The sequence below is a fragment of the Grus americana genome, chromosome 5, assembly GCF_028858705.1.
Source record: "Grus americana isolate bGruAme1 chromosome 5, bGruAme1.mat, whole genome shotgun sequence".
NCBI classification, from domain to species: Eukaryota; Metazoa; Chordata; class Aves; order Gruiformes; family Gruidae; genus Grus; species Grus americana.
In genome coordinates, this window is record NC_072856.1 from 40,872,519 (window position 1) to 40,897,920 (window position 25,402).

A 25,402-nucleotide genomic window follows, 5' to 3' on the forward strand; every position below is an offset into this window, starting at 1 on the left:
TAGGGAGCTTACTTAATAATAACAGCTATTAGAGCACTTTACCTTTGCAGCAGCACAGCGGACTGCCATGGATCGATCTGTCAAACATGATCGGGCAGCTTTGTAAATATCTCTATGACAGGGAATAGCAGCAGCTCCTAAACCATTTAATATATTTTGCAAATTAAGCATGATTTCATAACGACCTTGAGACTGAAAAATGAAAAAGAGAAATGTTAAAGTTTTGTAACCCTAAGCTCCTCGGAAATACAAAATGCCGACTACTGAAATAGGTAAACAACAGTTTGGGTACTTTAGACTTTCAGAGATCTTTTTATGTGGAAGTGAGTTAAAGCAGGTAACTTGCTCTATAACACTATAAGCAAGCAAGTGAAAATAGTAATTCTATGTTCTACTGGAAAGTACTCACTAGCAGTTTAAAACACAAAACATGAAGTACAAGCTGGAACAAAAATGTTCTCATTAATAAGGCAATTAGAGTTCCTAGTTTATCAAGTTCTTTTATGAAATTAGCTTGAGAATAGCTATGATCCATTCTTTTATAGCCATAATCCATTAACGCTCTAGTAATTCTTTGGAATTTAGACATTGATTTTTATCCTATGACTTCCCACAATTTTTCATGTTTTGGTATCATGCACGTTCTCCTATTCATTGGTCCAGCTACCAACAGTAAACATCCTATTATTTTTCCAATCATTTTTTAAACATGCTGTTCCAATACCTCTGCATTCTTCATTGCTTTAAGCACATTCCCAACGGTGTCAGTAAAACTGTTTCCCAAAATTCTTCCCAATTTTTTGTATAAATAGCCCAAGCATACCACCGCAGCACTAAAACAAAAGCAAATCCAAAGACGCGTGAAAATGGATGCAGTAATAGATGAAAGGGATTAAGACGACTAACGTAATCAATGGGCAAACAACAAAATAACTAAATAGAATGTCCCAAAAATGTAAGTGGATTATCAAAAGGAAAAAAAAAAAGAAAAAAAAAAAAAAGGTCTGTATGTGGCACATACTCAAGCTCTAGGAGAAATGTGGATACAAAGGTTGGGAAAATAACTTGGATAATACAAGAATTCAGGTAATACAATCTTCCAGTAAATTTTACAATAGGAATACAATTTTCATATCTACCATTAAACCTTAACGTTAATTTCTAACTAAGCATGCCCTGCACCTGCAGTCTGCGGCACTGCGCTACGGCAGATGCTGCTAGAAGTAGCCAGGCACAAGTTTATTTACAACTCGATGGTCAACAGTAGACTGCAAATGGTCTCGTAATTAAAATTCTGGCATTTATGTGTAACAATACAGAATAAGGAAACACCTTGAAGGAAATAAAAGTGTTAGCCCATGTTGTTTTCATGGCACACAGATTCTGAATGTAGTTTCCAGGTGAAATACCTGACAACTGGAGTCTGTGTGCTCAGTGTTATCTCCTTCAGCAAAAGCAAAAATTGCTAAATATTAAGAAAAAAAAAAGAAATAAAGAGTTTCTTAATTACAGACTGTTTTCCTTTGAATAATTAATTAGGGAAACACTTTGCTTTTGTATTGACAGATCTAAAACTAAACCAATTAATTTGATGAATACAAGGAAAAACTAAACTATATCTTTAACCAGCTTTCAGATCTTTTGCCAGACCTAGTTAAATATGCAGTGACACTTCTCAGCACCTCCTTCAAGAAAACATTTTACTTATTCCCCAACTGAATTCAAGTTACACATAAAGAATTTTAAAATATCATACTGAACACATTGTTAATTAGAAAAACGCATTTAATATTAACAGTAATTCCCTAAATGACAAAGCACAGTAAGAAAAAACCCTGATATTCTTTATATCTTATCATACCAAAATCCTAGGCGTTGAAGTGACATTTTTCATTATTGCTTTTATCCAACTCAGTACACACCAACAGTTTAGATTTTAATTTTGTTCACGGTGTGGCTGGGCATACAATTACAATTGCACCACCTTACTACTAAATTGATCATCTGATGGTCACAGATACTCTCTTTAATTAGCTTCAAGACTAAATAATGTATATTTCACATCATAATCCAAAGAGGGAATATTTAACAAACATATATGAAAAAAACCCAAACTCAAACTACCTTATTACATCATAGTATAACCCACAAACACTCTTACATGGTTGGCTGTACTGCCTTGTGCTTAAGTGTTGTATGAAGGAGTCAATCAGTGTTGAACAGTGATTTCTAGCAAAGTGACAATATTTGTTGATAACACCTAGTCAACTAAAGATGAGAATCTAGCTACTTCTGTACATCAATATTTACGTTTCTATAAAAGTTCAAAGCACAGGACTTAGCAAGCTCTTCTGACTGTTTTCTAGGATTGTATCATGACTCTAGTTGCCTTTTTTTTTTTTCTCACAAATGTTTCTTCACTAAGTCCAAACTATATTAACTATTGAGACACCTTATCTGTCAAATCACAAGCAACAGCCAGAAGTTTCCAAGGAATCCAGTTAAGTTTTGCAGGGAAAAGCCTCTCTGCCTGTGGTTTTTTTCCTCCCGGGCGGCACACCTCCATTTTGATACACAAGTCTCTATGTAAGATACAATTAAGTTGTTTTCTCTCAAATTTTGCCTTAACAATTGTACTTTGAGAGGTCCCAACAAAAATGCAGAACTAAGATACTTAAACGTGGTAAAATAGCACTGAGATCAGCTATGAAGTTTTGCTGACTAGCCAAATGCTTTAAAACGCTTATGGTTTAAAAACAGCCCAAGTGGATACTTTAAAAACTTGGTAAGTTAAAGTAAAGTAATAAGATGTATTCATACTACGTGATCTGTTTATCTGATCTGATACAGCATTCACATCACACTCAATTTTAGTATGAGGTAAGCACCTACTTAAGGTTCTTTTTAAAGTACTTGCCTAGAACTTTTCGATCTTCCACCTATATGAAGGTATAAAAATGATAATTTATGAGATAAGAGAACAATTCACTGGAAACCGTATTTAAAGGAGTTTCCAGGTGAATCAATATATTGTGAACAATGATGGCAAAGTATTGCTACCAGAAAACATGGACACATATGCTAAATAAGCACAGATGGCAAACAAAGACAAGACTTTAATCAAGACTTAAAAAAAAAAAAGAAAAAAAGCAGTCTCTCTTCACTGAACACCAAGTATCTCATGTACTTGCAGCCCAAGATGAAAGATTTTACTCAATAAAGAGTTCTGTAGTTCCAATTATTTTTCTGCAGCCCGTTGTCTCAGTGTCAGTACTATAAGAAATCCCTTTTCCAAATCTTTTTTTGAAGTAAACCATATTTTACTGCTACATCTTTCTCCACTTCATTTCCTCTCCTCACTACTGCTTACATACCCAGCAGGATTCTGAACACTGCCACCTCTCTCTTTCTCCCCCAGCTACTTCCCTGCCTTCTGAGTCTGGATATCTGCCTTTTCTGTTTGTCTTTGCCATTTCTGCCTTATTGCCAATGAACTCCATCATCCCACTTCCTCCAGTGCAGCATCTTGCAGCCGAAGCAAGGAAGACCTCCAGAGCTCTGTCCCATACTATAACTCACCTATAATGTTAATGCATCTCACTGTTAAGGAACCAGTAGTATAGCAGTAATTTACTTTGCAGGGCTAAGACCCTTTAGAGCAAACATATGCTTAACTCAAAAGACTGCACAAGAGGTCAGTTGGAACAAGAGGGAAACAAAAAAAATATGATGCTATTGGAAAATGCAACTGACTCCTTGCAAAACTCTGTTTTCACTTGTGTTGTCAAAAACAGGATTAGCATGTGAAGCAAAGGAGGAAGACAGATTCTGCTCTGCTTTCTATACTGTATCATTAATGCACAACGATGTTTTACTATATCTTTAATTGTCTTCACTACAGCGAAAGATGTGCATTAATTGAGGAATTAAGGTTATTCATAACACTGCTGCACCTTAAAATTTGGTTTCACATCCTGCAATAACAGTTCACGTTTCTCTGTTCTATTGGCTAGGCTTTAGGCATTTAGTTACAAACATTTCAGATGTTGCTAACTAACTATATCCATTTTCCCAGCTGGAATAAGAAATGTACTCAATAACTGTGTTCTGCACCTGGACTTGTACTTCTCTGTTTTGCTGCTCTACTCAGCAGTGTATTACCTTCCTGTTTTTCAAACACCCGCCCCCTCGTAACTCTGTTGTCAATTGCTGGTATTCTCTCTGGCCTGCTTTTCAATTGTCTGGCTGGAGAGCACCAAGTGTCTTCTATCCTTCTGGTTTCTGCTGCACACATACAATATCTAATACAAACACATTCTTTGTTTTATTGTCTATCCTGTGGTAGTGAACTCAGATGCATCATGTCAAGTAATTTTTTTTTCTTTTACTAATGTTAAATAAGTTGCTTATGAAAAGTTTTCTTTACCTTTTCTGTAACAAGCAGCATTTGTTTGACTTGCTGTAAAGCATGGTTTCTTCAATACGGCAATATGTATTGCAAGCTGGTTTTGTCCACTCACTGAACAAAACCATAAAGCATAAACCAGCCTCAGTTTACCCTATTACCTTAAAGCATACTATGGTCATTATAATTCTGAATGACAGCAACAAGTACAGCATTCCTATATTCCCAAATAAATTTCTTTAGCTTAGCTTTCAAATCACTCAAGACATTTCTTTCCAGTGGATCCAGTAAATACTAGCTAGCTAGGTCAGTCAAATTTTGTTGTAACATATGCAACCTACGCTGACTCCTATCAGCCACCAAATTGCCTCTGCATTAAATGCTGCAAAAGTAATGTGATTTTAAAGCACTTTAATATGATTGATTTTATGTTATATTTATGTGAATCATAGCAAGAAACTTTTAAATAAGGAAGAAAAATATATTTTAAGCTTATTAAACTTTCAAGGGCAATTTATGTGGTAAAGTACTGACCTGATTTTTTTTTTTTCCCCAACATGCAGCTGAACTTCTTACTCAAAACTTTCCAGTAAAGACACAGAAAGTAATATATAAACTGCTACACAAATACTTAACCACTCATAATTCTGCCCTGAAGGCAGCATATATTAAATGATTAAAATAAAATTGTTATAATACCTAGAGGGAAGGAAGTAATTTGAATTTGCTTTCGGGTTTCAGATGAATTCAGTTTCTCTTCGTAATACTCAAGTCTAAAAATTTTAGAGATGTAATACCAAAGAAAAAATTATTTTTACAGCTGGATACAGCCACAATAGCGATACTAATCAGGGAGGCTCCCAAATTCTGGGTGTCATATGGTACAAAGCTTCTACTGGGCAATGGGTAGAAATGAGGGAGCATACCCTCTCCTATGTTAGCTTCTCACCATGTAAATCTATCTCTCTTGTTATTGCTGGATTTGAAGTTTGGGGGTAAAAAAATACTTACAGTTTCGTAGGCAGATAACTTGGTGAATCATCCTTACTCCGAATGAGTTCATTGCATTTGTCAATTGTTTGGTAAACAGAAAAAGTGTCTCCAGTGCTATAAAGTACAGCTAAATTCTTGGCAACAAGCCGTCTGGTAGGAGGTCCTGGTGAATTGTTTAATAAAGAAGTCAATTGTTCAACCAGTTTCTTCTGGTTTTCCCTTATATCAGCCTGGAAATAAAATCAGTAACCAGTTAAATTTCAATTAAAAGTTAGTTAAAGATAATTGATGCTAATTTTTCTTTACTTTTCATTATTACCATTCTGATACTCTGACATTCTTAATTAAAAATGAACATTTTATTGCACCTTTCTACTTTAAAAGAAAAGCCACCTCAAATATGTGACTATTTTATTCTTATTTAAAAAAAAAAAAAAAAATCACATTTTTCAGAGCAAAATTCTTCCTAGTAGCATTTCAGAAGTATTTTTCCTATGGCACTTGAATAGTTATATCATGCTAAAACAAAATTGCCATTTCTTGCTTCTTTTATGTCTGTTTTAAAATAAAACTATTCGTAGAAATATAGTAATTCAAGCAGCAAAGAAGAACTTCAGCAGAGTTTCAAGAAGTTGAGCATTAGAAAGGAAAGAATGTCCCTTAAAATAATAATCTATTTTAGTCTTATCTCAAATGTTCTTTACAAAAAAAAATAAGATCCTGGCACTGTATTTCATTTACATATTTTAATGCAAATAACATAACACTTAATCAGCATTATTGAGGTGGGTTTACTGTTAAATATCTACATATGCTACTTAATATACACTAAACAGTGAACCAAAAAGTTGGACAATTGACTGGAAACATGACTAGGAAAATAAAAAAAGAGAAAGACATTACATTCTTGCTTGCTAGAGAACTACCAAATAATTGTGCCATGCTAGGTGGAAGCATGACTACCACTCTTCATCATGGGCTTGCAAAATCTTATAGTAATAATCTGAGATTAAAAAAATCACTTAATGCTTATTTCTCAAATTCCTTTCATTGGACAAGCAGCTCTGTCAATGAAAGGCTGTGACCAAAGACTTGTAACATTCAGAAAGTTACTGCAAACACTGAGCATATTTTCATTGCATGTACATAAAAGGCATGAAGCAAATGAAATTGAATACCGCTCTTTGCTTCTCAACAAAATAACAAAAAAGACAGAGATAAATAGCTCTATAATGGGCTTTTCTTCTCAAGTCTCATTATACTTACTTTGCTAGTCACTGGTAAAAGTTTTTCCAAAAACTGTAACCATTCAAAAATGAACTCTGCTTTTTGAAATTCACCAAGCTGGTTATATGCTTCTTCATTAAGTAGCAAACTATGAGCTAACTCCATTCCTTGAAATTTTCCTCAAATTTCTCCTCAAACACCGTGGAATAAAAGAAAACAAAACAACGAACTGCCAGAATTGTGTTAATCAATCAGATTTTCTTCCCCATTAATATGTGGTGACTGAATCAGAAGTTTAAACACCTAAACCGAAAAAGAAAAAAAATGCTAGTTAGACAGCAATCATATTATATTTATGCTTGGCTTATTAAAACTAAACTTTCAAAGGAAAACTTAAAATTAATAAAAAAAAAGAAAAAGATTACAATAGTTTTATTTAGATGGCTTTAGTAATACTTAATGGTTTTCGAAATGAGATAATGGTATTGATGTAACATAAGAATTGAATATACTTCAGAAAAATCAGAGGGGTTCTCACTGAGATACTATTTTTTCTCCAAATTGTTTTTGCATGAAGTGAGGTTTACTAGTACTTGATCACATGTATACCTGAAAGTAATGATCATCTGGCCCCAAACATAACGACTTTTGCAATCTAGAATTAAGTGTAGCAATAGCAGTAACCTACACCTAGCAAACTTCTGTTAATTATATTCACAAATAGAAATACTAGCATCTTATTCAAATACTTTATGGATTCTCAGCGCCAAGCAAGGCATAAAGAAAAAATAGAACTCCATTGCTGAAAAAACCTCTAATGCTGTCTTTTTTTCAAAAAAAAAAAAAAAAAAACCCCACACGTGAAAAAAGAATGTTTCAAAAACTCAAAGTTCAAAAGAAGTTATATTTTACTTATGTCTCTTGGACTATTTTGGGAATTTCCACATTGTGAATAGGCACAACTAGAAGCAAACCAAGATGAAAAATACTTCTAAGGATAACTTTTTTCACACTATTTAAATGTCAAAAATAAGCTACAAAATATAATATTCTGTAGGCTTTGAAAACAAAAATAGCCAAGAAGATTCTGGTAAAATTATTCTTTCCAGAGGTCCCTGAGACTGCTGAACACACATTTTTTTTCTACGCAGTTAACAATATTACAGTGTAAAATGATCCATCAAACAGTAAATGGGCAATACAAAGCAACAGTAAATAATTCAGTACTTCAGTTGTCATCAAATGCACAGCAGAAGGTTAGCTTTACTACTTTCTACACATTTTTTATGTAAAATTTACTCACAGAGGAAATTAGTCACATCTAATTTACTGTGATGAACTCTCACTTCAAATTTACCTGAAATATCAGGGAGCTTGACAAGGCACCACACTGTAAAATGACAACCAGAGATATACATACCTAAGTATGCCTATATATATTTAGTCTGCCTAGGTGCATAGATGTTCACTATTTACCAGTTATCTCACTCCTAGAACGCTCACAGAACTTAACTCTATTGTCACATTTTTTGAAACATATAAAAAAAGTAGAATTAAGTATTTCATTGAACATTTGCATAGAGTTTCATCACTGCTTAGCATGGAAATTACATGTACAGGTCACAAGCCCTCCTTTTTACCTCACCCAAGGCCTGTTCCAATGTCTAGTATATCTAAATCCCCTACTACCACAGCAACTGACTCAACTTGCATATGGAGCTAAGGATTACGACTCATAGATGTTTTTCCCAACTGAAAAGATCACAAGTTGCTGTCACATGTTGGCACTTAACTTACCTAGCAGATAATTTCTCCTCATTGTAGAAACTGTCTCTCTGCTGCTCCAGGTCCTTGGATAAAGGATGTAAAGAGCTCGATTTTCTAGAAAAAGAGTTAACGCAAAAATCAACTTTTTAAAAGCACAGGAAATACAAATGTCTGTTCTACAAAAAAAAACCCCAAGAATTCCAAAGCCTTGCATACTGATGATTTTTATTAGCTAATAGCTCACCAAAAGGCGCTGAACTAGAGCTCCATAAATATTATTAGCTGTTTATATGTTGCATTTGAATTGGGCAGACCCATCATATTCACCATATAGTGTGATTCATCTCCCTACTGAAACCACCTTTCTTATTTCTGTTTTGTTAACTCAGATTAATTGTAAAACAACAACAACAAAGTAAGCTCAGACAGGATAATACCGTAATTATTTTCTAGAAAGAAGTTTTCAGTGCCTTCACCAGACCTACATTAATATATCTAAAAAAACATAGGTAGAAAATATTTTTTATATTAATCTGGAATACTATCATGAATGACCATGTCCTTATCATTAAGTCATAAACAATACAAGAGCATTCATGTCTAAATCAACAACCAGCAGAGCTGGCAAAGGTGACTCAACTGTTCTGAAATATTCATGTACGATACTATGGATACAAAAAGACATGAGGATTATCAATACATTCTCCTAGCTCCCAGATAGAATTTTAATGTTAGAATCAACAGACAAAAACATTTCCTTTTAAACCTCATTCAACTTGAACTTACTCTGGCAGGACATGCAATACAGGTTGCATGCTATTTTAAAAGTAATCTGTTTTCAACCAGCCTTTAAAAGAATGATGTTGAGAACAAATTAAAAGTACACACAGATTTCAAAGTAAGCTAAACTTCTTTCAGGCTGGGGAACCAGGGTTCAGCCTGGTGAAGAGAAGGCTCAGGGGAACGTAACAGCAGCCTTCACAAGGGAAGATTACCAAGATGATGAAAACAGGTTCTTTACTTAAGTGTATGGGAGGGAATAATATCATAAGTACCAGAAGTATCATAAACTGAAATGGGGAAGGTTCCAATTGAATAGAAGAAAAGAAGATTTTCACTGTAAGGGTTATCAGCCACTGGGACAGACACTGAGAGGCTGCAGAATACCCTTAGGGGTTTCTAAGCCTAGACTGGACAAAATCCTAACTCCTTCTTTGAGCAAAAAGTTGGACAAAAAGACCTCCTAGTGCCCCTTCCAACCTGGGCAAGTCTACATTTCGTCAACTATCCTGCCCATAATTCACACTGCTGACATACAATTTTCTGTCAATGGCAGTCAAAGATGAAAGTTTGTGTTGTTCCACTGAAGTTATTATTGTAATGTTTCTATATGTAACACTTCTACTGTATAAGCACATATTGGCAAAAATCAACTGGAAATATTTTTTTAAGGACTTCCATAGTCTAAATTAAAAAAGAAAAATGTTATGGTGTGGTTGCTGATCTTTATAATGAACACCTGCTAACATGGCTAGAAACGCTAGCATTTCTCAGAGGAAAGACTATCAGTTCTCAATTACACAGGCTGATTGTTCATTATGCAAGATTTAGTTTTGTAGAAACTGAGAACTAACCACCTACCAAAAAAATCACAGACCTGATCTTTCCAGTGCTGGCCAACAAGCAAACTTTGGTTCCACAAAGCTCCATCAAAACAGTATACTCTCTGTCCTATCAAAAAAAATAATTACCCCAAACACCTACTGAGACCTAATAAGTTGTAAGCCTACACACCAGAGATACTTGTGAAGCTTCAGAAATAATAAAAAAGGGGCGCAGGCATACAAACTTGTGAGAAGAAAGGCAAGAACGTAGGGAATCAAGTTTTTAGTGCAGCATATTGGTTTTGCAGTCAGACTGGAAAACACCACAAAAGGCACGGTACTTACACGGCTATGCAAAACAGAATATAAGCACAGAATGAGGGGACAAGCTGGGTTTGATTAATATTAAATTTGTCCTTGTTATGCATACAAGATATTAATAGGCAATTTCTAAGTGCAGAAGGAAACATCGATCTAAACACATACTGTCCAGACATGGGTGCAACTCTGCTCTAATTAGAGGCATGGCATAGCCCTGTGGTGGGAAAGACCGAATGTTACACTAGCCATTGCTGGTATTACAGTTTCTTGAGCATCCTCACACACTAATAAATCAATGCAAGTACAAGCTAAGCATGTAAAGACACATCTTTATGTACATGAAACTCGTGTTTAAAAATGTTGAATTATTTGGAAGTCCCTTTCCCTTGGTGTTACCATTTTGATCCTTCTCAATATGAAAAAGAAATATGGAAAAATAAATGTGAAATTTCACTGAACAAAACCCATACTATGCCATCAACAAAAATGAAATGGCACACATGGCTGATAAAAAAAAAATATCTGATTTTTCTAGCTAGCATGATGCACCATCCTTTTGGTTTCGTCTTTAGATAACTGAAGTAATTACAAGATTTACTTTCCCATCAGTGCTATGAGAGCAGATCAATCAAAAAAATTCCTTTTTCCTATGAGGTAAGTTTATTTTACATTTATACTACACTACAAAACTGTCACAAAGATTTACTGGACAAGACAGAAGCGGTTCCTACTTATTACTGATGAAAAATTTTTCATTTGCCGACTGCCAATTTGGCAAGCAGGATTGTTCAAGACTGATCAGAAAAGAGCTCAGAAAAGCTCTTAGAACAAGCACTAGATGGAATGCTGCCCTGTAAATTGAAAGGAATATAGGGTGAATCAAGCATTAAAAGGCAATAGCAATTGAGTTTCTAAAGTTCCTGGCAAACCACAAAGAGAAAAAAGGGACTTGTAGTCTTCTTTAAAAGAAGAGGGGGAAAAAAAGAGGAAAAAAAAAAGAGTGGGGAAAAAAAAAAGTGACTGAACCAGGGTAAGATGAATCTCAATAGCTGCCTTTAGCAACTGCCTTTAAAATATGAGAACCATTAGATCACTTAGACAAAGTTATAACAGAGCCAAAAAACCAAATAGATCTATTATGTGTGGCAAGTTTGTTCTGAGATAGCTAATCTAAAAGCTGAGGAAAGGAGTCCATAGACTGTTGTATTTTGTTCACATAGAAGTCTAAGACAAAAAACCCAGACTCCTAACTGATCTCTCACTAAAAAAAAATAAGCCTTTAAATTATGACTCATCATCTCAAGGAAGATCAGCACAAGTAATAGAAACCACCACACAGATCAAGTATGTACTTACAAATGTATGTGCTTTTAAGATTTCTCACATTTGATCTCTTGTTGTCCCAGCAGTTTGTCTCTCTTTGCTAGGAACGAATGCTGCTCAAACAGAAATCAGATCAACCTCACCTCTCAGCATGATACTCAGATGAGGATCTAGTGTACAATCTAGATGAGGATCTAGGTCCTTCACGTCTACCAAACAATGAAGAAAATAAAGTGCTGTTTAACTTATCTTAATAATAATTGTTTATATTTTGCTAATTTCAGAAGTATTAAAATAATTTTGCATTAAATCTGATATAAAGCATAAAGAGAATAAAACTGTGGATTCAACTTTGTACCAAAGACTAGTCCAGCAGAGATGTAAAAAGGACATTATTCTTTTAAGAAATGATCACTGTTACTCATTGCCAGTAATGAGTAATAGTAAAAAATGAGTAATAGTAATGAGTAAGATTGAAAAATGACCAGTAATAATTACCAGTGTTTTAATAAAAGCTGCCATTGGGCTGACTATACGATCACTGTCATAACCATCGCACTGCTGAAAACCAGAGCTGAAGCATGTTCATTAGCTTCAAGTTGTCCTTTGCTGCATCGCAGTGGTATTTTAACTGACTTCAAATTCATGGGTTTTTCCTCATAAAGCAAGATTTATCATCATCTAACAAGTGAACCAATACATTTAAGAGAAAGCCTTCCAGCCTGACATGTTGAGTTCTGTCATTAACAGTTCAGATCAATGTTACTCCTGCAGCACTGTTTTAAAAGTTTAATGGAATGATCGTTACCCATGCATCTGAGCTGACTGCGTGGCAAGAGGATCGATGCTCAAGCCTATGTTAAGCCCTTGCACATACCTGCTCAGAGTGTCTCCCAACCATAAACAAAACTCCCGCCCAGCTCCCTCGGGCTTACTTCTGACGAGAGAAACTGAGTATGATGCTCTTTTTGCCACCTAGGCCAAAAACCCACCTTAAAACACCAGCCAAATTCAGCTACTGATGAATGAAACATAGACCAAAATCCAATAGTTAGAGTGTGTTGTTTATGCTAGTAGGCAAACATAAGGAGGCACGAAGGTGGGGAGAAGGCAAAAAGTGCACAATCAAACTCCCAGTAAGTTCCAACAGAGACCTGATTGCCCAGGGAACGGAGGACTGAGTTATCTTCAGCTGTAATCTAGCTAGAATTTATAGCACACATAGAAATAATGTAACTTAAATAAACTACAATGATAGAATCTTAATAATTTGATAAGAAATAAAAAAGAACTAAAATTCCAGCTTGGATGAGCTGGGAGTTTAGACACTGGAAATATATTTAAGTGGGAATATTCAACAGCTGGAGAAAGGTATTTATTATTACTCAAAAGACAGGGAAACCTTTGTTTACTTATTGACTTCCACAATCTATTACCAACTAACACACTGAGGCAAAGGCTGCCTCAAAATCTTCAGTAAGAGAAGGCAAAGCTAAATAAGTGTCAGCCTAAGTACATCAGTACTCCAGTATCCTTTGTGTGGCAGGATCCTCAGCATTCAGCCAACTTGTGCCTTTCCTTTATGTACAGAATCCTTAAATTTTTCACTCTGCAGAGCCACGCGAAGCAATGGCAGGTTAAGTGCTGGTCCAGACACAACATTGACTCCTCTGTAGACATTTTATGTTCGGCAGTGCTAATCACTCTTGGCCTCTCATTCAACTGAAAAAAAGCTGAGATTTTTATGTGCCCTTTCATTGCTTTCTTCCATGTAGTTTCAAAGAAAACACAGAAGAAAATTTAGGGCATTTCAGCACCAAGGCAGGGAGGAAAAAAAAAAAAGAAAAAACTTTCTCTTTCTTTCTCTTTTTTTAACTCCCCTGAAGACTGACTGTTTCCTTAGCAGTAGCATTGGTATGTTGAATTGATTAAACCCTTGATGAGGAGTACGAAGAGGTTATGAAACCAGAGCCCAGTCTTTCAATGCATACACACACGCTTAAATTTATTAGTGGTTGGTCTCATCAATTTGGACCAAATTGCTCCTTGGCATCAAATAGATTTGATTGCTTTTCATCCAAAATTAATATACTGCCATAAAAATGCCAGGTATTTTGCCATGTTATGTTATATTGCTCAGCAGTGGGGAAATTTGAAGCCAAGCATGGAGAAGATGTTTGACAGCAGTTTGCAGCAACAGGTCACAAGAGAAAGTCATCATAAGACCACAAACCAGAGCACCTGGAGAAAGAATACCAGGCCATGGAAGAGAAGGTCCGAGATTTGAAGACTTTGAAATCAAGCAGAACTGTAACTCTTAACACCAGATTTTAAGTGCACTAGCATGTGAAAAACGCACCAGATAGTAAATCTCACAGTTGAGTTCTCATGTTTTATTGCATATTCTGTGTTATGAAGGGATTCAATTCCACTCACAAATCAAGCTATCTTCCTTTTTAAATAAAAATACATATGTACTTCCATCACACGCTTATCCCAAAAGAATCTGTTTGACTAAGAGCAACAAAATATAGCAGATTATTACACAACCATCCATTTCCTCTAATTACTAGTCAAGATTTCAGATGGGGACAACTTCCACTTACATTATATTTTTGTATGCAATTATCCAGCTTAGAAACATGATTCTGAAATCACAGATGTTGAACGAAGACCCCTTTCTTTCAGGCTCTCTGCTTAACAGTGTTCTGGATGAAAGCAATTTGCCCCAGGAAAACTACGCATCTATTCTACCACCAAAAATTTGGTAGCATTTACGCAGGTACTTGTTAAAGATGCAATCCAAGTGCATCTTCATATATTGCACCTTCCATGTAGGTCTTGCCATGCTCACATAGCATTTCATGCTGTGCTAAAGAACAAATATCGCGCAGCCCAAACAGAATTCTTGTTGGTTTCTCAGCTACCTTCATCGGTATTGCAAAACAAAAGGGCTGTATTTCGATCTTTTGTGGACAATGATGCTCAAAGTACTTGTTTACTCCCACAGGAACAGTTCCCGATGACTGGTTTTCCTAGCAAAATGCTTATCAAATGTTATTGATTTCTAAGTTTCAGAAGAATCACCCTGTATCTGAAAAAGCAACTAAACTTGAAGGCAACAAACACCTAAGTGAAATCCATCAGAATCCTTGTTCTGGGCTTGCTGGTTTTAAAAATATTCACACAAAGAACGTGACCACCCACAACCCTCATACATAATGGTGACATTGATAAGAACTACAACACAATATACATTTGCTGAAGTGTGAAAGAACTGACAAGACAATGTCTTCTAGGAATGCCAAATGATTTCTGTGAAGTTTTGAGGACAAAGCTTGACATAAATAGACAAAAAATACCCTGAAAAAAAGGTGCCTGGAAAGGCAATAGCTGTTTTAGCAATGCAAAGCATTCAAGACATTTTTAAAAACTCAGATTTTGGAAGACATGCATTCATCATGTTAAAAAGTACATATACTTTGCTTTCATGTTTCTTATCATCACTTTAATCTTCATCTCCACATGAGAACTACTACTCCAGGAAACCAAGAAACAGCTACATTCAGTTATTGAGAAATATAAACCAGCCATTTCCTGAGCTCCACAGTGGGCTCTACTGGCATGCTCTGTTCCCCTTAGCACCCACAACTCTTCAGTATTAGTTAGGTCCATTTCCAAAAATTTTAAGTCAAAAGATAAACTTGGCTCCATTACAGCGACCTCAGAACATTATTTACAGGCAACCTGGCAAACTGCATATAAATAATTAACCAATGCTTCCAATAGTTAGAAAAAACAGTATCATATCTGGAACTCTGATTCTGACAAAGTGAGTTTAAAAGAATCTCCCCCCCCCCAAAAAAAAAACCCACCACCCAACTTTGACTAACTAAACTTCAAAAGGCAATAACTAACTTCAATCTGAATAAAAATGCACAGAATGCTTTGGATTTACTTCTTTGCAGGTTTGAAAGCTGGTGTGATAGCAAGGCAAGGGCACAAAAATCACAGAAGTACAAACATCCACCTAAATCCTAAAAATAATTTCAATATATATCTGAACATGGCTTTTTTCCTGACAACATTGTAGATTATATTGTTCAGCTAATATAGACAAAATACGCCAAACTGAGTATACTGACATGTTTTTTTAGTCACAATGATAGGAGTTGCGTGGAATTAACTTATTTATTAAGATGTTAAATTGATTTATAGTAGGTGATACATATGTATATAGATAATCCAAAGTGCAAGTTGATTTTAGTTACCAATTTCCATTATGGTAAATGCTGAAGCCAGCCTAGCTTAGCATTAAATTAAACCAAAGGAATTTTTTGCTGAATATCCTGGAAAAGTATACTTATTTTTCCTGAAAATCATTATGGCTATCATTGTACTAGCTTAACTATTACTCTGACTAAACCTCAACTGTACTGAAATACACCAACACAGAAATTTAGCAGCAGAAGCCCTCACAGGTGCAGACTCTGCAGGAGGCTTGTTTGGTAGATCAGAGACCACCATCCAGGCATAAATCATACATAAATGACATACCTTACCATGAGGGTTGATTCTCTAGATAGCTCAGAAAATTTAACTGTATGGAGATTTCATTATTTTTTTTGTTTGCAATGTAGATGTAGACATATTTCATGTCTTTTTTTAAGGTTCTGCTTCCTTAAAACAGTAAAAATTGCAAGGCTAAAACTGAATGGAACAAACATCCCACAATCCGAAAATATTTTAGTGAGAAGGTGTTTCTAACCTCCTGCCTCATTAGGATGTTCTAAATTTTAAAATAGAAGATCATCCTGCATTGACAAAGTTTTTGACATGTTGAGATACAACGTCATGAACTAGCCAGTAATTTGGATATTTTACTGCCAATAAAAACAATCCTCTGTTCAAGAATCAAGCACAAGTTTTCAACATATCACTAGACTTCGCGTAATATTTAACTGGCTTCCTCCCTCCCCCCCACCTCCTCATTGTGTCAAACCATCAGGAAAAGGAAAAGAAACCCAAACTTCATTCAGCACACAACCAGAAGTCATCTATCTTCTGGGTCTCAATTGTTACTTCATATACGAGTTGAAAATATTACATATCATGTAGCAAAACACCAAAACATACAATATAGCTTGACTATTTCTGAAGACAGGGAAAATATTTCTGACACGTGAGACTAAAATAAAAGTTTAGTACAACTCATGGTCACAACTATAAGCAATTAATCTTACTAAATCAAAACTGAAACTTAAAGAAACATTACAAATAATGAATCCAAACTTCCAAAAATATCAAATTTCATTTATAGAAGCACAAAGCTGAATTCCTCTTAACTTTATCTGCCTTCCTCCTCTCATCACTCTTCCACCTACATCTCAATAACCTTTACTCTTATTTTAATTAAACTTACAATGTCTGTTACTCTTTCCTTTATTCCAAAATGTCAACACTAATGCAACTTTACAGGGTTTACATGCCTGTGCAAAGTTTTTACCAGTTATATGGTAATGTGTATGCTCATTGTCATAACTGGACAGCCAGGAATTCAAACTGCAAAAGCCTGCAATAACACTTCTGCATACTAGAGTTTCCAATACAGCTACCCTTCCCCCAAAATATTATTAATTAAAAAGAATTATTAAAAAAAAAGATAAAAGTAGCTCCTAAAAGCATGCACACTCACTGTAAGTGAATGCCAAATCCGTCCCTGCAGTATTTAGATCTGTATCGACCCGTACCAGGCAAACGCCGACCCTCGCCCACCCCGCACCTCATTCCCGCTTACCCCAAACCCGGGGCACGGCCGCTCTCCTCCCCCCCCGCCCCGTGACATCTAGGCGGCATGTGGCAGGCTCACCTCGCCCCGCCGACAAGACCTTTCTCCGCTCCCCTCACGGGAGGGAGATCTGCCCCGCAACGCCGGGGGACGGGACGGGCTCTGCTGAGGGAGCCCGGGGGCCGCCCGGCCGCCGGCTTTAAATCCGGCTTCTCTGCCTCACTCACCCACCCACCCGGCTCCGGGGGTGATGGAGCACTTTTCAGGAACAGGCCCTGAGCAGCCCCAGCCCCTCAGCGAGCTCCCCGGCTCCTCTCGGTCCTTCTGCCCGCCTTCACACAACTCCTCACCCCGCGCCGAGCCGGGGCATCCCCTGCGGCCGGCGGGTGGGCTAGCACTCCCGCTGGTTTGGGGTCATCCCTCCCCGCCAGCTCCGGGCCCCCCTCCAGGCCTTCGCGCCCTCGCCCAGGCGGCCGCCGAGGCTCCCCGCGCCCCTTCCCTCGCCCTCTGGGACGGCCGCTCCCCGCCTGCCCCGGCGGCTGGCGGTGCAGGACCGGCGCCCTCCGCCCCTCCCCGCCCGCCTGCGGTACCTGGCCGGCGCGGCACGGCTCGGCTCGGCCCGCCGCAAGGCTCCCGCGCCGCTCTTTGGGGCGGCGGCGGCGCTGCGGGGCTCGGCTCCGTCTGGCCGTCCGCCCGCCCGTCTTCCTCCGGCGCGGGGGGGGCGGCGGGGGCCTGCGCCCGGGCAGCCGCCGCTGCCGCCCGCCGGCGGGGGAGGGCGGGGAGGGAGGAGGGCGCCGCCGTTGCTCAGGGCTGTGCAATCGGGCCCGGAGCCATCGAGCGCCCGCGGTGGCCGGCGCGGGCCTCGGCGCTCAAGAGGGCGGGAGCGGCCCGGGGAAGCGCGGAGCCTCGGAGCGGCGGTGGACGGGAGCCGCAACGCCGCGACGAGGTGTCGGGGTGCCGGAGGGGACGGAGTCACCACCCCGGCGGTCGCTTCGTGGCTCTGCAGCCGCCGGGGCGGGAGCGAGATCCGCGCTGCTCCCGCTCGCTGCAGCAGCGTGAGGGAGGCGCAGCCGGGAGCTAGTGCTCTGCCACCGAAAACAACAACAACAAAACCTTCTTGGCGATTTTATTTTTTTAAAGATAGCAGTGGTTTTTTAAGGTAGCTGAGTTGGCAGAGTTGAGATTTGTACCTGGTGCTGATCAGAGTCTGTCGTGACTTCTGATACTCACCCCACCCCACAGGCACCCATCTGTACTTTCTGGAGAAGGCCCCTGGCACTACACCAGTACAGTAACAGAGACATCCCATATACTTAACCGTTTGTCAAAGTCAACATTTGCAAAAGTTGTTACACTTGAGTTTCACCAGTGTGAGCTTTGAAACCAAATCAAGATGGGATCCCAAGTCACTGAGTCATTCTGTGTCTTACTGACAAGGTCATCAGACATGGGCTCCTCCGGGATTTTCACCTGGGTTTTTTTTCTACTGCAGAGGTGCTCCAACTGGAAGAGGTTGCTGCATTGTCAGGAATGACTTCCACCCTTGGAAATTTTCATAAGCAAATTCACTGGTCATGAGAAAATTTCTATTGGGGGGATTTTCCTTTCTGAATTCTGTCATTAGTGTTTAAGTTCTGTCTTAATAAGGGGAAAATATATATATCAACAATTTTTTAGTTTAAAAATAAACAAACAATAATCTTATTGTAGTTTTGTAGCTAGTGCCCAGCTATGTCTGGATTGTTTTTGCATCCTACCAACTCCCTAGCAGAGCAAACTGGAAGACAGACATCAGGTCTGGTTTCTGCTGGCAACAAGTTAGTTTGGTGGGATTGAAATGTTCTGTTTTAATTCTGCTACCTTAGCTGCAGCTACAAAGTTGATGAAGAAATAATGCCTTCTGGAATTAAAGACTGGTTTTGACTAGACAGCAAATCTTAAAGATGATCTTTTGTCTCCTTATTCCCACAGGGTAACGCTGGTTAAACCTTCAAACGGAAAACTAAGATTCCTCTCCACAAACAGGGTTCTCTGGGGCCATCTTCTTTGAAGTGGTGCAAACCATTGTAGAGGGGAAATAATGCCTGGGATGCATAAGCGGAGGAGCCGAAATCACGTCTAGCCCTTACATAAGCTTGTAAGTACATCTTCAAATGGGTTCAGTATGTAAAGTGTACATACAGCGTGATCCTCTGTGAACATCTGTATTCACTCATGTAGAGGATACCACTGAGGGATATTTCAAAGAGTGCACACACAGAACTGCCTGATTACATTTTGCTATAGATGCCAAGAGCACCAGGCTGCATTACCGTATATGGACACTGGTTTCATTTTTACTAAATCGCCTGTGATAAAGAAACACGAGCACTGATGCAATGACCTTTTACAAAAAAATTCTTCCAATGGATGTGGTAATGAAGAATAAGTAAATGCCTCATACCTGAAGCAGGAAACTATTTTTGTAGTATATTTCACAGAAATCAACTCTACAAACTTCTAGTGGTGTAAAGGTGTTAACCCCTGGTATCGAAAATAATGTACACCTCACGGGAAAGAGTTATTTGCTCAGTTAACCTCATTTTAATCAGAAGATGAGTTGCTGCTGCTCAATGTAAAGCAGTCTGCAATTCAACTTGTGAGAAAGGTCAACTGAACAGTTTATATTCAAAGACGGTTCGTGCTATGACGTTTTCCATAATGAACTCCAGAAAAACAAAGGCTGCTCTATCTCACAGTCCTGAGGTAACAGGAAAACTGGGTAATATTTGTGAAGGATTGTTCATGTTTAGCTCAGAAACAACTAAACAAAACAAAATCTAGAATAATTTTCAGAAGATTATTGCTGCTGTTATTGTTATTATACCTAGTATTCACTCTGTTGTGATAAAAGGCAGAAACCCACTCAAGATTAGTATCTCATAACACTGAATGCTACGTGAGCACAGGGCAAGACAAAACATCATCAGTAAGAAATATAGTCTTGCTCAGTTCTTCCCAGGAATGATCTCTCCCAGCCCCCAATGTACATGATATCAGCTCTAAGTAATGCTGTGTTAATGCTCAACTCATGCAAATCAGTTGGAATAACAAGGGATTCTGATGCAGGATGCTCCTTTCATCTCCAGGTATATTGGCTTTAGGGTTGTTTTGTGCCAGCAGTGCTTCCATGAGGGTAAGAATCTATATTTATTGGATTTATAGCTAACCTTGATTCTTTAATATGATTTTTTTCCCCTAAATTGGTCAACAGAGTGTTAACCATGCACTGATTCAAATTAGCATCTACTTCAATGGTAATGCATGCCATATTTATCTTTCCCCTTTCCAATCTGATATGAAAAATACCGTCATGCAACTTTATAGTCTTCTGTTCTAAACTAGACAAAAATAGGACAATTAAATGTATTCACCACGTATTAATTCAATTTCCCCTTTCCCCATTAGTCCTGACTGAACTTCAATAGCAAATTACTTAATAAAATAAGCAACTGGCAAATAATTGCAATGCACAAACCTACTGATTAGTCTTCTCATTAGCTAGTCTATTTTGTTAAAGTGGGTTGACTGATTTAGAGCATGAATCAGTTCTGTCATACAAATTCCAGTCATAGTAGAATATCTGTACAGTCACATATGCCTCTGAGCTAAATATTTTCTTTCTTACAGCTGTATATTCCTCAGTGACTCTAGAGGAAGAGAAAAGAATGTATTCCTTTGAATTCAGTGGGACTGCCTATGCATGAGTAACAGTCCCTGGACTAGGGGCCTGATTTAAAGTAGATGAAACATCACCAAATAATTACATAGCAAGCAAAACCTAATTATATTATATTTTAAAATCAGTAAGAAGGCATGTCTTTAGATTAATTGTAAGATTAAACATTTATTTTTATTTTATTTTTGCAATTATATTATACGGTCAATATACCCATTTAAGTACAGAGTCAGCCCGTTAAAATCTGATTCTGCAAAGTTATGCCATCAGCAATGGGCAACTTACACTTGGCCTTAACCTGAATAAGGTTATTAATCTTCCTGTAAACATTCTAACATACTGGTTTCTATCACTGCTGTAGCCCTTAGCATCCATGGCTGTCCACCTGCGCTCCCTGGGTTGAGACAGTAACTATGTATTCTAATCCCCAAAGTGAAACATTGAGATCCCTGGAGTAGCTGTCCTCTGGAGGGATGTAGAATCCAATAGCTTGGTCTGTCTGAGCTTTTGCAAAGCCTTGGTTATGAATCTTTCTTTTTTACACATCAAAAATAATCTATGGTTTTATTTCATGCTTAAATACTCCTAGACTTCTTTTTATTCCCAACACAGTTGCTTTTTGTACTGTCACAAAATACAAGGGCTGAAATCCTGCCAAGCAATTACACAGTCCTGCTGTTATTTTTAATCCTAAAATGTAAATAAAAGTATTATGCATGCCTAGATAATATTAGATACAGCTACCAAAATGGAAGTGGAAAATAAGGAAGGGAAATGAGTCCTATCACAATCATGACACATGCATCTCAAATAGTTCAACATGTGAATAAATGATCAATCTTCACTGGTAAATATGAATAATATACTTTTGTAAATTTTTAAATTAAATACCTGAAGAATCCTGGATAAAAGTATTCTGACAAGAATTAGCTGCACATTAATGAGATCTAGAAATGGATTGCCAGCTGAATATTAAGGCCTCCCAAGAACCTTTTGCTTTCACTGTTAATCCAAAACCTGCATTGCAATCTCTTTTCTAATGGAGTACATCTAAATAGCCTTAAGCTCCTTACTTGCACATTTTTAATGCATACTGACGTAACAGGGCATATATTGTGGCACTTACATAGGCAAATACAATTACAGCGAATAGAAAGCAATCTTAAATTCACGATAACAAGATACATAAATATATATGAACTGGAACAGTGCAACAGGAATATAATTTATTTACTTTTTCATGCTGTTTGGGTCATTCCTATTTTAGAAATAGTATGGGGTGTTATTGTAGTGATACCACGCCATTCAATGAGGTACTCGAAGTCCTCTGTAGACATTAGCTCAAGTCACATTTGTGATGCAGAAGCTAAGGTAAGAGGTAGAGAAAGGTAAACTGTAGCTCCAACAAAGGTGAAGAGAGGTGAGAGCATACTGCCTTCTGATGCAAAAAGAGGAACAGAGGTGATTTTGCCTTTAGTAAAAGAGGAAAAAAGCAGTGGTTTAAAATGTCTTTTCCTCCTGATTTCACTCTTTTTTTTTGTTTCACAGATGGAAAAAGTGGAGCAGAAAATTGCTTTGCCCAAAGCCACACACTGGCAGTAATTGAACTAGTGGACAGCGTTGGTTTAAATAGAAAGTGTGCAATGCATTCATACTACTCAGGCTATTCTAACTGCTGTTTCTTTTTCTTGTCCACATATACCATTTACTTTTCAACTGTAGTTGCACAGCATTTCTGGTATCAGAGTCTTGTAGAGATTCCCAAATTTTAAGTTGCTTTCAAGGAACCTCAGGAAAATAAGAAGGAATAGGAGATACCAAATTGAGTAAATTCTTAAGAAAGAGTCTTAAATTTTGGGTGCAGTTTTCCCAAGAAAGAGATTAAGGAGGCACCTCTGATTTCTGTTCTCATCCAGCAATTGTGACCCTGATTTCTAATATGAAGAGGCTGGTGGATCTCATGGAGAGTCCAGCCTCGCTGTGCTGTGCGATGCACTAAACATAGCAATAGTCATTGTTTTGCTCAATGTACAGACTTAAATAGTGACACACTGAAAAAACTCAGTACCCATTTATTAGATGAGAATTGAGACCCAAAGAAGTTAAGAAATAAAGCCAGTCACATAGGGGTTTGGTGGCAGACCTCCGGTAATGCCTGTGGATTTCTGGAGCCTGCCCTAGCCTTCTGGCATGCTGCCACCCCAGCTTCAGAAGAGAGATGTAATTTGTTTGAAGGAGACCATATAGCAAAGAGGAGAATGTTAGAGACTAAAAGCAGAAATAATGAAAGCTTAAAAGATTCATACCTCCTTCCCCAAAGAAGCTGGTTTTATATCAGAGGTGAGATTGAGGTTCACCAGACCATACTTTTAAATCCAAGTAGATGCCTCAGACTGATAGATCTGAGCTTGTTCTCGAGGGGCTAAAGATCAGCAGTTGCATTGAGTCACAATGAAGAAATAAACTTTCATGCAGCCTTTGTGGTAAATGAGATCAGGAATCACAGCTGCACTAAAGGACCTAGTGAAAAACAACAGGAAGGCTGGCTAATATCCAGCAGCCCATCAAGCGGGTACCATCTCAACATGGGGAAGTAATGGTCTGCAGGACCTGCTATGTGCAAAATCTTGGTATGGGCAAAAAGAAACCCACCCTATCTGTAAAGTCACACAAAATTTATTCTTAGTGTAACTGCAACCTTAGCAGTCTAATCAAAGAAGTATTATTAGTCCAGATCTAATTATTGCAGAAAAGAAAGGAAAGAAATTGTATAGAAAGTCTCAATAGTAACAGTAGAGTTAAAATTGTTATGCGCTCACTACCTGCCCCTTCTCCTGGTGTCATGCTTACCCTTTCACCTCCCTCTAGCTCCTAAGACTGATGGCTTTCATCTGGTGAAGAGAGAATGGTGGGTCATCAGCATCCAGAGCCCTGTGCCTGTAGGAGTATGATGTTGGTGCTTGCGGTTTCTTCTTTCTCTCCTTTTTTTCCCTCTTTTGGAAATAGCTCTCACCTGGGACTATTTTTACACGTTTTCTATTAAAGTTTTACACTTTGCCTTTTCTTCACTGGTCTGCAACTATATATTTTGTATTTTATTTATCTCAGATACGTGTTCTTTCTTCTCCTTTTCACCTCCAAACCTAGTTTTGTCCAGCTCCAGGTCTGCACATCTTTAACTGACCACTGGCAAGTTGTTTATAGCCTTGGGGTCCCCAGTGCCAGCCTGTGCCCCATCTCTTATTGCCCCATGCCTCCACTCCTCTACACGGCAGCTGGCGTCTTCAGTTCTCAAGGCTGCTGCTGTTCTAACAGGCCTTCATTTCTCTACACTGGAACATTATGTAAGAGTCATAAATATATCGTTCTACACAGAATAACTACTTATTATTAATATCTATATAAAAACTGTGGTCACACCATACAAAGCAAAAGTAAAACAAATTAGCCATAGACCCGTGTCATTAGAAAAAATTGTTACGGCTAAATCAAGTAAAACCAAAGGTCCAGGAAGATCAGGGAAAGTTCAGATAAAGCACATGTGATAAGCCTCCGTCCTGAGGTCTTGCAAACTCAGGACAAAGCCTGTGGACTGTTACTAGCAATGGCAATATCGTTGCAGCATCGTTACTAGTAAACTAGTACTGGGCTACATGCTGTTTATTACCTTGCAGTTCCGGATTGATATTTGCATGTTGCATACTGCATGTAGCAGCAGAGGTATTTCCACAAAGGGCATGGGAAGGAAGCAGGAATACTGCTGACAAGAAAACAAGCTATTGCACCTGAACTCATTAGTTTTATGAGCACAGTTCATAGTCCATGCACACTTGGCTTTGACATGCTGGGTGTGTACGCTGCAAACAAGGTCGCAAAAAGCCAGTGGAAGAATTACTGTGTGACAGTTGAATCGGAGGCCACACTAAAATAGCATAATGATGACTCTTTCAAGGAAGCGGGGAATATTAAGCACCTTCCAATAGGTATTCTCTAAGTATAGAACAGGATAATTATTTGAGTTTTTGTCTAGTCATAGAATAGAAACTATTTAAAGCAGTGTCAGGTCATCTGTTTAAAGCATATATTCATGGCAGAAAGCAACAAGCATTTGGCTTTGAAAAAAGAATTTTAATCAATTTTTGCATCAGTATGGCCCATCATGTTATTCAGAAATGGCTTCTTTCAGTAAATGGATTGTGGATCAATAGTAGATACAAATAAAGCAGTACAAATGGCACAGCGTTCAACAAGCTGCC

General features: G+C 38.0%; 1 protein-coding gene and 1 long non-coding RNA gene across 8 annotated transcripts in view; one reads left to right on the forward strand and one right to left on the reverse strand.

Annotated features, from left to right (window-relative positions):
- Positions 1 to 18,154, reverse strand: part of HEATR5A (HEAT repeat containing 5A) — a 67,788-nt gene extending 49,634 nt beyond the window's left edge. For 4 of the 7 annotated variants that reach the window (XM_054826646.1, XM_054826643.1, XM_054826645.1 and 1 more), the window contains exons 1-6: positions 18,019 to 18,153; positions 8,423 to 8,506; positions 6,665 to 6,928; positions 5,417 to 5,628; positions 725 to 833; positions 43 to 192 (exon numbers count right to left, since the gene is read on the reverse strand). In XM_054826646.1, the coding sequence (XP_054682621.1) occupies positions 43 to 192; positions 725 to 833; positions 5,417 to 5,628; positions 6,665 to 6,790 (597 nt within the window). In that variant the 5' untranslated portion in view covers positions 6,791 to 6,928; positions 8,423 to 8,506; positions 18,019 to 18,153. Of the gene's footprint in view, positions 1 to 42; positions 193 to 724; positions 834 to 5,416; positions 5,629 to 6,664; positions 6,929 to 7,928; positions 8,016 to 8,422; positions 8,507 to 18,018 lie in introns of those variants that run through there. The other 3 variants (XM_054826641.1, XR_008577277.1, XM_054826647.1) reach the window with 3 other exon arrangements.
- Positions 18,155 to 18,268: 114 nt separating this feature from the next.
- Positions 18,269 to 24,212, forward strand: LOC129206791 (uncharacterized). Its single transcript, XR_008577278.1, has 3 exons — positions 18,269 to 19,565; positions 20,557 to 20,603; positions 22,695 to 24,212. It is a non-coding gene; the product is annotated as an uncharacterized LOC129206791 (long non-coding RNA).
- Positions 24,213 to 25,402: the final 1,190 nt, after the last annotated feature.